The following is a 15,227-nucleotide window of genomic DNA, read 5'->3' as shown; positions in this document are numbered from 1 at the left end:
CATTTTTGGACAAAAAACAATTTGTCAAAGACATCATCCTGCATACTTGTAAACAGACCACTCATTGTCAGAGCAATAGTTATTAATAAATCACAGAATAATTAGAAATTTGATTACCTTGAAAGTGTATTTATACAATTTCAGGTTTTTATTTTCTTGTTGTAACTGTCTTACGTAAGTGGAAGCATTGCACCGAGCTGTAGTTTCAGCAATAGTTATGCCTACCACAGACTCAGACAAGATGCAAGGCCTGGAATACTGTACACAGTCATGATGGTTTGTGCTCTACTGGCTTTTCTAAGCGTACTTAGAAGTGAGACTTCATCTCTTAAGACAGCAAAAAGGAATTTTGTGCTGATGCCAATCACAACTCTAGCTGCAAAGCAGTTAACAAAATTATGTTAGTCTTAGTTCTGATCAAGCAGACGTGAAATATCTAAGCATTACTGAATTAAAAATTATCACCTCTCTGCTTAAAGGATGAAATGTTGTGGTCTGTTAAACACATTCTCCAAAATTACTCAAAAATCACATTAAAAACCAAAGTATGCTACTTTTTAAGAAAGCACTGAAACGAGATGACATTACAAAAAAAAGTACATCATTTATTTACTACTTTTTAAAGTATCACACCTCTTCTTGGACAATGATCATAAATTAGAAGTAATTTCAAATAAATAGAAAAAAGGAGAAGTTATGTTTTCTTGGATATTATAATGATTCTGATCCTCAGATTTAACTAAAAGTCTTCTAAGTATGCCAAACCAAACAATATTAAAAAAACTCCTCACTCTAACAACATTCACCCCCACTTTCCTATCAAGATTTTATGATTTCCCTAATTCATTGTATGATTATTTTAAAAACTCATGGCACTTCACACTATATTTTTCCTCCTGAATGAGATACGCTGTGGAATTACAGACAAATTATTGCCAGTACAGCATTGTGACCAGTAGAAAGAAAATCCACAGGAACTTTTAACAGCTGTAAGCAGTTGCATATGCTGCCAAAAACAACTGCTGATGTAAAAGAGGGAGAATGAGAGGATTTAAGCTGTTCAAACAGTAAACAAGTACATCTGCTCCTGAATGTTATCATTAAATAAACTGTGGAAATGTGCTTTACATTGGTGCAACATTTTTGTTTTGAACCACAACTCTGAAGAATTTTAGACTGGAGCAATTTTAACAAAAGTTTTTTTGGTTTTTTTTTTGTGATGGAAATCCATGTGTAGCAAAGTTCATTACAATTTCTGTATAATGTTGGACACAAAATTCTATCAACACCTGTGTCATGTCATTTGGAACATAAATTGATGAATGCTTTTGAACACCAGATGGGATCCCTGTGAATGGTAAGCATTTGTTTCCTTTAAAACCATGTATAATGATTTAAAAAGAAAGAATAGATAGGACATTCAGTTTTAGAATACAACCAACTTTGATACCTCTCCAATTGTGAACCTGACCTGTTCAGACTTTGAGACATTTTACAGCTGCTACTAGAAGAAAAATCAGGGGAGGGAAAAAAATCCATTTCTAAGTAGCACAGAGTGAACAGTCCAGGAAAGGAATGTCCTCAGAAATCTTCTGTAAAATCCAGGAGATTAAAGAATTATGAGCCTCAAATGTGCTTTTTGTTCTTGGCTCTCATCGTGATTAATTGCTGGAATGTTACAAAAATAGTGGTGCTTACTTTAATTACAAAAAACTACACTTGGCAGGGTTTTGTCAAACTCTCAAATGTCTGGATTTTTCAGATTTCAGTTATGATATATGATATAAAATGACTTATATAGTCAAAAGGTTGACTATATGTGACTTATACGTGCTGGTTTTGGCTGGGACAGAGTTAATTTTTTTCACAGTATCTTGTGTGTGGCTGTGCTTTGCATCTATGATGAAAACAGCACTGATAACACAGAGATATTCCAGCTACTGCTGAGCACCAAGCACAGCACCAAGACCTTTTTAGCTTTTCACCCTGCCTCCCTTGATGAGGAGCATGAGGGTGCTTAAGGGGTCAGGAGGGGGACACAGCTGGGACAGATGACCCCAACTGACCACAGGGATATCCCCCACAATGTGATCAGCAATAAAAGCTGGGGAACAAATCTGCCAAGGCTTTCAAACTGTTCTTTTGGATCTGTTCTTCCTTCAGAAGATCCTCCAGCTTCTAAAAACAAGAAAAGCTCTACTGTGGCTACATTGTTATGTCCCTCTGTAGGAAGCTCAGGCCACAGAATCTACCTGCTATGGATTTGCTGTCCTTGGCACGCCTATTATAGCTCACTTGGCTATCAGCTTTATTATTCTGATGTGCTTGAAAATGCTTCTCTTTGGATTTTTTAGGCCTCCAGCATAGATTTTTTTTTTGGTAGGAAAGGGCAGCAGTTTGATTCTTGACTCTTCTTTTGCCTTATCATGCTTTTATGTTAATTTGCAAAATTTCCATTTTACTTGCTTTCATAGCTTTTATATGATGTCCTTCAGTTTCTAATGCCTATTAATACTCAGGTATTTTATGCCGCTACCTTTTTGGATACTCTAAGATCTATTCTTTTTTTGCAAATAGCATGCATAAGCTCCTATATATTTAAAAACAAAACATGTGAAAATGTATTTCCACCCTCAGAGATTGCCTTATCATTTTTTACTCTTTTTCAAAATTTTCTTAACATTAAACAGTGAGAATATTGTTGCCATTTTACAGAACAGTCTTTAAGTAACAGTATTTTGAGCCACCCTGCCTTGCACCTCTTCTCACAACATTTTGAGTTGCATCCCATATTCTTAGTTGTATATTGCTTCTTGAAAGAACATTCAAAGGGATTAAAAAAGAGAATTATGACAGTTACCCAGCCTATGGGAAGCTAACAATAGTTTACATTTTCTACATTACAGTGGGGTTTTTGCCTTCATTTTTTTGCTTCAGAACCTCCTTATATAGTTTCACCACCTTGATTAAGCAGTACGGCAGTCTTAACTTTTCCTACTCCTCCTCAGGCATGATATACCCATTTTTTTTGACAGAGAGTTGTTTGCTGAGACAGTCTGTCTACTTACACAGATTGTCTCTCTGCTTTCTTCATTCAAATGTTCTTGACTCCATACCTCAATCAAATAATATGATTTTTGAATAATCTGAACTTTAAGTAATTTGTCCATTGGTCCCCAATGTTTAATTGACTAACTTTCCTTCTATTGAATTTCTGTGACATTTAGCATTTAAACTGAAAATTCCAGGTAAATTATGCTGTTCGGTTTTTCTTTTTTGCTTTTATACAATTCCTTTGCACTGACATGAAAGCATACCTACATTTGGCCTCAGGCTGACATATTCACATCTCCCTGCTTCAATGAGATTTTAGTGATTAAAGTTACTCCTTCAAGTAGTATACCCAGATTTTAACGAATTCCTCCTTAAAAAAAACCCTAATTATTTTACAATAAAGCTATTTTTTCATCCAGTAATCTCCCATGGTAATAACTAATAAAAAAACCCCCAAAAAAACCCAAAAACCAAACCAATCAACCAAACAAAAACCAAACCAAACAAAAAAAAATCCCACAAAAAAGCCATTACCCACAACAGATCTTCAGTTCCTCTAGTCAAACAGAAGACAAAAACCCCTCATCAAATACCCACTACTCTTGTTTTGCCTTCAGAATGAAATCTATTACCATCCAAAAATCTGCTACCAAACCCAACAAGAGAAATTTGGGTCATTCAAGTAAATATCAACACTAAAGCATACCAGTTCCCTTTGGAATGCTGAAACAGTACGTTGTTATAAACTACATCTACAGGCATTAATCCTCTATTTAAAGTCTGGAAAATCTGTCACGGATCTACATAAAGACCTGTAACACATCTCTTTTCAGTAAGCATTGTGGTCAATAAATGATGGATGCTAAAGAAAAAAGGTAAATAATCTAATAAATTTGACCTCAAACTGAAAGACTGCTCTGTATAGTGTGTTTTTTACATACTGCAACTTCATTACTTTTTAAGTATTCTGATTCATATGATTAATCAGTTTTTCTTTTCTTTCAAAAAATAGTAGAAATTACAACATCAGTTTCTGCTTAGTGAGAGAAGATGTGCCAAGATAGAAAAGTGGACTGTCTAACTACACAAAAGAAACTTTCATTCTAACTTGGCCCACACAGACGTACCCGAAAATATCCTGTCTCTTGTTTTCACAATAATGGGAGACTGCAATACTACTTATATTCAGCTTTCCACATTTTTTCCTCTTTGCAGTATAATTTATAAGCACATTTCATATTTTTACCCATTCCTTTTTTCTGTAGTATTAAATATCAGAAACTCAAGTTCAGTATGAACTATCAACTTGAAAATATCACTTAAGGTTCCTTTTTCTTAGGCAAAAATTAGCAGTGAATATTGCTATAATGCAATTACAAAATTATCACGTTGCAAAATTAGTTGTAGAACAACTCTGTAGAGACAACTCTCATCATGCATAAAATAATTTAAAGCTGTATAAATTAGATTCTATGTCTTCAATACTTTGCTATGATGCTGAGCACATATGTCAAATGTTTACTTTGTCTTTTCCTTTCACGTATCTTCCAATGTGAAAAACAGGAAATGTTAATTGTACATTAGTGATGCGATATACCATTGTGTAAACAGAATATTTAAGATGTATCCATTTATTTGGCAGTCATTTGTTAAAGGTCTTTCTTTCTCAGAACGGATACTCAAGTTTAGTTGTACTAAGACAAATAATAATTTTTTCAAAAAAAAAGACAAAATCCCAAAAGCAACAAAATAAAGTAGACCCAAATCTTTGTCCAAACCTCTAATCTGTTCTGTTTCTTTTTGTAAACCATTTCTTTCAAAGTTATTCTAAATGGAAATTTTGGAGCAGCTGAGAGCTTATGTGCCAAAATTCTGGAAGAAAATCAATATTCTATCCCTTCTCGGTAGAAACAAGTAAGGCTAGGCTTCTACAAAGTCCTTTCAAAATGCTTAAAAAAGAGGGCCTACAAGTAGAAACTATCACAATCATTTCACTGAGATCAATCATACAAATGGTATCCAAAACCATGGCTTGAGCCGAAGTCCTCCTGAAGCTGTGGTAGTCAGAAGGTGGGGGTGGGAGGGGAAGCCAAGAGAATATACACCAAAACCAACAGGGAGAACAAAGTATGAGTAATCCAACAGTGTTGAGCAGGGACTGCTCAACCTCTGAAGAGCTGCAACACTGAATAAAATGAGATCACAGCAGACCTGATCTGAACATTACTGTTGACTTCAGTGGAAAGATCTTTTAATAACAAGCACCATTTACCTACAAATCCTGTTGGCTGTCCCTACTATTAATCACTACAAAAAAACTAACTGTGCATTGTAAGATGGAAAAGCAGGATGAGAAAGGTCCTAAATGGATGAGACACTCAGATTTCAGTCCAGAGAAAACCTATCTCATTATTTCTTAAAGAAGCTGTGCCATATAGCTAGACAGCCTGACTCAAAGTGTGCTAAAAACCTGGGAAGCAGAACATCTTGGATGCAAGGATTGCATCTGATAAGATCTCTACTTGCTGAAGTTTTCTTTTGCGTTCTAGGCAAAAGACTGTCACATGACCTCCATTCACAGTTTTGTGAAATTTGTTTTCATTCTTTGCATTGAAAAACAAATTAAATGACCAAATAAAATGTTTTCATTTTGCATCACATGGAACAATTCATGTCAATCAAAATAAAAATTTCCCTTTCATTGTTTCGGGAAAGAAAACCCTGAATTACTTAAAATTATTGTTATTCTCCCTCTTCAGATGTCAAGCTGAAAAAAGTTGTTCACAGTTCGCTATTTTGGATTCTGAGTCAGTCTGCATTCATTAGTCTCTGCCTAATGTCTTTGTCTAAACTGCGATGCTGGAAGTAGAATCCGCTTTAATTTCTGAACAATTTCATCCATTAATAATAGATTGTTACCTATTTTTTTTAATATGGTGCATTTTTTTGTTTGTTTTTGCAGTGAAAACATAGCAACACAATATTGGTACAAGACAACATATGCCAGAACCACAAGTATTGTAGTGAAGTGTACAGAAATGCAAGTCAAATATATGGAAATTTGGCATGCTCATGAGAAATGCCTAGGGTGATTGCGGCTGAGGGCATGGACAAAGATATTCCTGGCATTGCTTTTTACCGTTGATGCCTTTTCTACATCTTATGCATTTGAAAATACACCTATCACTGTTACTCAAGGGGAAATAAGAGTCCAGGCTTTAGAAAACTATTTTGCAGTAAAGACAAAATATGGAATACATGTTAGGAGCTGTGAGGATCAACCTAAAATTAGGAACTATAAAGGCAGCATCAATACTGTAATTCTCACACTATTAAGCAATTTTTTTAGAAACTGTGTTGCATCTGTATCATTAATAAATAAGGGGAAAAAAAGAAATCCAACTCAAAATTTTTAGTCCGCAACTGAATATATTTCAATTTTCAGTACTTCCAAAATTCGGACCCTCTGTCCTCTTAGCATTGAAATTTTCAGAGTCTAAATCTAGCTAGAAGAAGAACACACTTCTAAGCCTCTTTTTCTTCCCTCCCTTCTCTGTGAACCACTGAGAACTGCACCAAACAGGACAAGCACTATGGTATGAAGAGAAGGAAACCAGCACGCAAACACTGGGAAATTCCTAGAGTTCAATGTTCATGGTATCACTGGCCTGAGGCAAGCTCAGCAAAGTACTGGGACACTGTGGGAGTTTCCAAGGGACCTGAGGCATGCATTTAAAAAGGGACACAGTACAAGCATTTGAGTGCTAAGGCAACAAGTGAACAAAATAAAAAATTTACTGTCAAGGCACTTGTTTCTGTTTATTTTTCTTCTTTACATGGTAAGTACATACTTTGAACTTCCACTTGACTGAAGAAAATAAAGACTAATGAACGTGCTTATACAAGGCTTGTCTTTACTACCACAGAGTACTTTATTTTTTTTTTTTTACATTACAGTTACATTGCTACAATCACAAGAAACCTATGAGATGAAACATTTAAAGGAGCAGAACTAAAGCATCATCTTCATTACAGGATCATTCTCCACTATAATAGCAGTGATAGAAGGACTTATGGCAGAATATGAAGGTGATAGGTTACTTAATTCCATCGTAACTCTCCTCCCTGTCAGTCCTCTGTGTCACCATTAGCCATAGAGGAGATAAGAAAGAATTTTCTTGTTAAAGAACACCAGGACTGGGAGAACCTTCTACACCATTGTTCACACAGACAGCTCTTGCCAAAATCTTTCCAATTTTCACCTTTGAACATGGAAATACCATGCAGTTTGCAATGGAACATCGCAGATGTGCAACTATATTACCTCCTTAATAATAAATCAATAGTCATTACCAATATTGTTTTATCAGCTGTCTGGTCACACTGATTGCTTCACAAGTGCTCCTCGCTGAAAAGAATCAAGCAACACCAAGGGCTGTGTTTGATATGAATAATCTAGATAAACATTTTGGAAATTTGGTCCGCTTGGTATATTGCAATTAGGTGTCATTCTCATTGCTACAATCAGATTACTTCCCTTCAAATTCAGGGCTAATATCCTTCAACTTTTCTATATTTAAATGTCAAGGCAGAGCATTTTCAGCAACTGAAAATAATATATGAAAGGCATCTCACACAGGACAATCAGAGACTGTTTCTCTTACTCACTACAAGGAAATACTTACTGAATCCTGAGATTTCATCTCTTCACTGTTACTGTATGACCAAAACTCTAATCAACCAAGAAATATCCTTTGAGGCAGCATCTTCTGAAAACAGATTCTGCCTGCAAAGAGGGAATAACTTCCTTTTCTTGAAAGTTTACATCCCTTCTGCACCACTGGAAATAATTACTATTTTTTTTAAACCAAATTTGACAGAACATCTCTATATGATGACAGACAAGGGAGACAATTGGGTATTTCAATTAAGATTTTAAAAGGTGGGAATTAAATTCACCACCCTACTCTCCATTTTCAAACTTTCAGAAAGCCTCATTTTAGAGAAGCTCAGTGTTTCCCATAATATTGGGTTGGGCAGGAGGGTGGAAGATCTTTTTGCCTTCTTAGTAAAAGGAAGTGCTTTCCTATCAGATTAATTAGGCTTTTCTTCCACTGTCTTCATTGCGTGTGACTCTCAACATCTGCTTGAACAAAGAATTACTTGATGCTGAAGAAAAAACAGAATAATTTTTAACCAAGTTATTTATTTTCTCTTAGCCTATATAAAACACTCTAAATCTACATATGTTGGAAGAATGCTGTTTCCAAGTGTAACCTCCAATTCTACTTCCTACAAAACTATGTGTCCTTGTTCTATGAAAAGAGTTAAATTTTCCTAACATGTTACAGTGTTCATCTGTTGTACCTGAAGTTTTCAGAGGGTCCAACTTTGAAACAAGCAAGAGGGAAAATTCCAATGTATCAAAATACAAATACTACATGTGTTAATTCAAACAAGCTTTTGCTAAGAGAAATCTTTCACAGAAAATAAAATTACAACCTTAAAGGCTAATGTTCAGGCTTATATTCACCTAGTCATCAAGGTAAAGAGGCTGTTTAACAAATGACAGTCTAGAAGAAGAAATATTTCAATAAAAAAAAAGATGCAAACTGGATGTAAACATTAGAGGCTCCTGTGTGAGGGAAATGAAGCAAAAATCACTATGGTAACCCACTAACTTCTAATTCTTGAACTAATGGTCACCTGAGGAAATAGAGAAACAAAGAAATTACATTCTTATACAAAGTTTAAGCAAAAATGAAAACAAAATAAGCATTCTTATTTATCTGAAAATACCAGACTCATCACCAGCTATTAATCCTTACGTAAATGGGTCTTTTTACACAGTGTAAAAAAAAACTTAATTACTATCAAAGCAAGAAACATTCAGTTCAGTAAAAGGTATTGAATAACTTATTAAAGTGAACTAGTTTCTTTCTCTTATTTTTCTGGCATGGGGATACTGAGACAGAGGAACATTCATTTTTGTTTTGAAATACTGCTTTGGGAAGTTTTAGCTTTTATATTTATTTGGAGACAGAAGCATTTCTCTTACGAGGATAAGCTGAAGGAGCTGGGCCTGTTCAGACTCAAAAAGAGATGACACAGAGGGGTCCTCATCAATGAATGTAAGTATCTGAAGGGGGGTGGCAAGAGGATGAACCAGGCTCTTCTCAGTGGTGCTGAGGATTAGGATGAGACGCAACAGCCAGAAACTGATGTACAGGAGATTCTACCGAAAACGAGGAAGAATTTCTTTACAGTGCAATGAATGTGCACTGTACTGGAACAAATTTCCCAGAGAGGCTGCAGAGTCTACCTTACTGGAGATACTCAGAAACTCTCTGGACATAATCCTGTGCCATGTGCTCTAGGATGACTCTGCTTAAGCAAAGAGTTTGGACCACATGACCCACTGTGGTCCCTTCCATTCTTACCCTTTCCATGATGCTGTCAAATAGCTTTGCCAAAAGTCTACCTTAGCCAGCATGATATAGAGACATACTGCTTTTCTAGCTATCACTAATAGCTCAGTATGGAAACCAGAATGCTAGGAATCTTTCTGCATTCAAGTCTTCACTTTTAGAAAGTTTCTTACTTTTGTGTATTTGGAAGTTGTCATTATGCAATTTTCTATTAACTCATTCTATAAAATTACTTTTTGCAAGTAATCCCTGGCCTACAGATTGCTTGTTCCTGTTTGACTTAAACTTGTGCTAGTTACACAGATCTGAAGATAAGTCACAATGGATTTTTGTTTATTTGTTGTTGTTTTGTTGGCTTTGTTGTTCTGGCTGGTTTTGGTTCTAATTCTGTGACTGGCCAAGATAATATTATTGGTGCAAATAGGAATAATATTAAATTACAAAAAAATATTTTGCTTAGAATGAACATTTCTGGAAATACACCAGTGAATCAAGTCATTGACTAAAATGTTCGTTGTAAGTATACATGAGGAGAACGTGTTCTGATTTTTCTAAGATGACAACTTAGACAACATTCAACTTCAGACAGCATTCTAGATGTACATTTGACATTGGCACTCGCTTGCCAACCATGTTCCTTGTGCACTTCATCAGGTTTTCTGGGTGCACACAAGAACGGTGTGCCTAAGCAACTCATGGGGTTTGAAGAAACTTCACTTTACATTTCCTAACTCTGTCCATCTTACAAAATGACTGCAATATCTGACTCACAGAACAAAACTACTGTCCTGGAACAAAGATAAATTATATGCAGATGTAGTTCCACTGAAAGACGAGGAGCCAAATACCACTAGCAACACAACTACAAGTAAATATGATATTGGTAGAAATGTTATTTTTCATGTTACATGTTTGAAAAAATATGAAAATGAATTAACCTGGGTTAATTCTCTGTAAATGCTACATACTTCATAATGCAGCCTTGAGCTACTCAGACAGCTGAAACTAGTGTTTTACTTGTGAAAAGAGTATTGTTAAAAATGTAAGATAATTAGTTCACATGGAATGATACTCTTCCAATCACTATAAAGGTTAATATTTAGGCTTTTCATTTCAAGCTGTTCTCTCTCTATTACAGCCACATCTCAGATTAATAACTACCTATAGGAGGTAAACTTAACTTAGGGTTCATCCCATGTCTTTCATAGAGTACGCCTGTATCTAACAACTCCTCTTTGCCAAGTGGAATGGAACAGATGCATTCCTCCCTTAGAGTCATCTTTCTCTTTAAAGAAACCACATATCAAATATAGATAATTTACAAAGTTAAGGATAGAGCACTTCAGGCCCAGTCAAAACTTGTTAATTGCACACTTAATATCAGAATTAAGTTCCACTCAATTCAGTAGGCTTTAAACCAATGTTTAAATCATGGATATATATACCAGCATGCTGAATAAAGTTCTTTGCATTTTAGTTCAGTCAGTGAAGAACACAGAGACTCACAGGTTTAACCAAGAAGACAGAAGACTACTGGAATCAATATCTGCCTGTGAGAAAACTGGACGACCAAATAAATGGAACAATGTAAATGAAATTAATTACTGGAATAAGTACTTGTGCATTATATTTTCAGTGCAGACATGTTCTCCCAAAGAAACAGTGTAAAAGTTATTTGAAAGTGATAAATTACTAGCTCATGCTCTGTTCACCCCTCAAAAAAGCACCTAGTTGGAACCCGTTTAAAAATACAGCACATGTATATACACTATTTCCTTTAATATCATTTTATCTGCTCCTGCAAGATTTTACAAGAACAAATATCCATGCAAATGGATACAAGCACTAACGATACAAGCACAACTACAAAATACTTGCAATTTTTCCTAGAACTGAAAATGATTTCCCATCTGATAACTCTTGATAATCTAAGTCTCTCTTAGATTCAAGGTTATATATTTTTAAAGTGTATCAACAGGATATTTTTACTGAAAGCTGAATTTTTCAATTTTTGCAACTGGCATGGAAAATTTTCTGAGAGCAAAAACAAACTATATATATCTATATCCATGACTCAAAAATAACTATTAACAATTTTGCATGTGAACATTGCTTTGCATTTAGGGAACAGAAGAAAGTAATTTTGTACTTATTTATACAAAAATAAGTAATTGAAAAGTGGAACAGAGAAAATAACAGAGGGATAAACATTGAGGCTAAAATTTCATTTGCAGAGCAAGTGTTGGGAAAAAAATGTGAAAAAATATGCAGTTGGAATGTGGTACACATGGCTTTCCCTCTCATCATTTTAAGTGACTGAAAATGCTGTATTTTCAGCTACAGGTATTAAATTTGCCTTTCTCTTTCAACCACAGATTCTCATTCTCAAGTCCACCACATATTTTCCACACCTTCAGTTAGAACAAATGACTGGTCCATGATTCATGTGCTTGGACTTAGGATAAAATATTAGAGGCCTCTGAAAGAAGAAGGAATAGGCTTAAACAGGGGCAGAGGGTCATTTCTTAAGGCATTAAATTAAATTCTGACTAAAATCATTACCATTTGATATCCTGGCTTATACACAGGGACTGAAAATGCATCTAAAAGAAAAGTGTTTTATGACTTCACTGAGCCCATGATTTTTCCAAGTATTCTCACATTTGTTCATAAGTGACATGGGAACACATTTCAAGCACGTGAAGTTGTCTGGAAGTACCAAGTGCCTACCTGATAAACCCTTTTACTTCTTGGTTTACTTGGTAGAACATTGTTATTAGAGTAAACCTTGTGTGCATTTATATAGAACCACGTAAGCCGAGCTTAAATTTGCAGATAGATTCTCTTCACATCTTTCAATTGTACCAAACCACTCTGTCTACTGAAGGCAGATTTGCCAGTTAACCAACGGGTTTTTTTTCTGCCATGTTTTGTATGGAACACCGTCTGATCTTACCTCTCCATTTTCCAGAGGATGGATTTTGGAATAATAAGAAGTGCATATGACTTCATCATCTTTTACATAGGATGGGGTTCCAGGCCGGGGATGAATGTTGTAGCGTGTCAGGCACTCGCTGTCAGTGATAGCATAGTACTGCCACGGCTGATAGTCCACACCATCCAGTGAACGCTCCAATATCCAGTTCCCAGGACGAGGGGAGTTAGCTGCTTTCACAATAACATACGCGATCTGGAAAATCTGAAATATCCAAGAACTGATAAAATACAACTAAATACACAATTAAAAATTCATTCCAATTTATTCGGAGCAACCAAAATATGAACAGTAAATATGCTAATGCTTGGCTGTTTTTTTCCCTAAAAATGCAACATGGCCTTGGATTGCACGGAAACCCTAAAACTACAGAAACAATTTCTCCATTAACATTTCTGAAAAAAAAAATTAGTTGCATTAGGCCAACAGAGACTTTGAAAGTAGAATTACAAAGCACTCTAAGTTTCTTAGTAGGTAATTGCTAAACTGCCATTTCAGCCAAATGTTTGCAAAGTTTGTTTTCAAGTATTTTCAGTTTGTAGGAGTTGAATTGTTTCTTTGTATGTATTTATAGACACACACTTTCCACAGTGTTTAAGAGTTGCCTAACTGTTACAGCTCTATCTCTGTTAAAAAAAAACATAGCTTTAAGCTATTGAAAGGTAATCACATCATGCTGAAATCATTCTATAAAACATTCTTGTTTCAATCACACAACTCAACACTGTGACCATGAATAAGCTTTCTAGGACAGAGACACATCAAATATCACTACAAACAGAATGCAAGCACATAATCAATGCCATTATAGTCCATTTCACCTGCCTATTCAATTGATTTATCAAGGTTTATTTCTGCGCACACACTTGCTGGAATGCAAACCACAAATACATTTGCAATTGCAGAATGACACGCATTAGTGATGCAGGTCTGGTTTGGTTTGGTTTTTAACCTACTAACAGCTATATGTCACAAAGGTAGAACTGAAGCCAGGGAAAAGAAGCAGCTATTCCTATTAGAAAAGCAGACTATGTATCAAGTTAATATTTTTAAGATGCAGTGCTGTGAAGTGTGCACATAAGGATGCCAGAGGGTATCATGGCAGTGTTGACTTAATAGTCAAAACTTTTTACTCAATACTTAAAGTATTGGATAGTCACTGTAAAGAAGCTGCAAGATTCAGACTTAGTCCATGCAAAATCTCTTGCGAATGCTTTGATGAGTAAGGTCACTGAAAGAATATCCAACAGTAAACAATGAAAGAAACAGTAAAGAACAGGTTTGAATTGATTACACACTAGTATTGCTGTAAAATAGAAAATCTGTTAAGTGGCCAAGTACAGCAAGTATTCCCGAACATTTGGTGATGGAGACAAAGAAAATGTTTATCTCCAATTATCATTCCTGCCTTCTGTGCAGATGCTGAGAATCTGGTAAGATTCACAACCACTTCAATCAGGAAAACATACCAGTAGCAGCCAAAGTTTTTCAGTAGAAGTGGATGAGGCTGTATTTATTTCAATCTGAAGAACATGTCTGTAACTGTACCTTCTTGGAGGATTATCTCAGTATTTTTCTTCAACAGTATTAAATAAACACTGCAGAGAATGAAAAATCCTGTGTTTCATTCCATTGTTCCAACAGGAATCTCACAACCACTTGTCCCCTTTCAGAAATCCCTTTCCTCTCTCAAACTCCTTTACAGCTATATTCCACTGTGGCCACAAACAATTATAGTTTTAACTATCCTGGATCAGTGTCACTAATACTCCTTACAATAAACAGGGACAAGCAAAACATTAACAAATCTCTCCAAACTGTTTGCCTCCCAGTTAAGCTCTTTGAAACGTAAGAAATACAGAATAGAGATTTCATTCCAGAGTACTTTTAAATACCTTTTTTTAAATTTTCAATAAGCAATTTACCTCAAGTTCTCAGAATAAGACTGTTTCTTACATGTTGAATGGATAACAACTGAGGTTAAACACATTGATAGGGCTTCTACCATGGAAGATCTGTGGTTTAGGACATATCTCACAATAAATTCATAACCACAGGTGTGTGTATGTATAGTTTCCTTTTTAGAAGTCCTAAAATTTGCAAAACTTCATGAAAGAGTCATTGTTAAATACAGCCAAAAAAACATTTAGCTCTGCAAACACTTTGGATGCATTGGCTCTGCGGGGCCAAGAGGTGTAATCAGCAGGAAGTCTTTTTCTGTTTGCTTACTTAGAAACGTGTGGGAGAGTAAAACTTTCTACAGCGACTCTTCAAACTGAAGCCCTCTTCCAATAACATTTCCTGCATATTTTGATGAGGATGTGTTTGAAGTTTTATTTCTTGCCTTCAGATAGTGCACTGCTTGACTGCAATTTAATATATACCTTTGGCTTTAATTATTTTTCATTATTATACCTTTATTTTCATTATTATAGTGCATGCTCTGTAAATGAAACTGCAAAACAAACAAACAAAAAGGCAGTGGAGAGTAAACAGCATATTTCACATCACAGTGGAACAGATGTAATTTCTCTAAATCTGACAAGAAAAAAACTTCTTATTGTAAGTAAAGGAATACACATGAAGAGCTAGTTTTAACTACTATTCAGCTACAGTTTTCAACCTGATCCAGACTACTACTGTCCCAGTCTCTAAGAGTTCCTCCTGTAAGAGCACTGAGCTGTCTGCAACACACTAACAAAATTACTTCCTGGACAGAGAAACAGAGCTGGAACTACCAGTATTTTTAA

The 15,227-nt window shown here is 35.4% G+C and overlaps 1 protein-coding gene across 1 annotated transcript in view; it reads right to left on the bottom strand.

Annotated features, from left to right (window-relative positions):
- Window positions 1–15,227, bottom strand: part of LAMA2 (laminin subunit alpha 2) — a 337,526-nt gene that overhangs the window by 225,215 nt on the left and 97,084 nt on the right. Inside the window, exon 4 of the mRNA XM_063389975.1 lies at window positions 12,439–12,681. Within this exon, the coding sequence (XP_063246045.1) occupies window positions 12,439–12,681 (243 nt within the window). The remainder of the gene's footprint in view (window positions 1–12,438; window positions 12,682–15,227) is intronic.

This window comes from Prinia subflava, chromosome 2 (genome assembly GCF_021018805.1).
Source record: "Prinia subflava isolate CZ2003 ecotype Zambia chromosome 2, Cam_Psub_1.2, whole genome shotgun sequence".
Lineage (NCBI taxonomy): Eukaryota > Metazoa > Chordata > Aves > Passeriformes > Cisticolidae > Prinia > Prinia subflava.
This window is presented reverse-complemented; position numbering and strand designations above follow the sequence as displayed.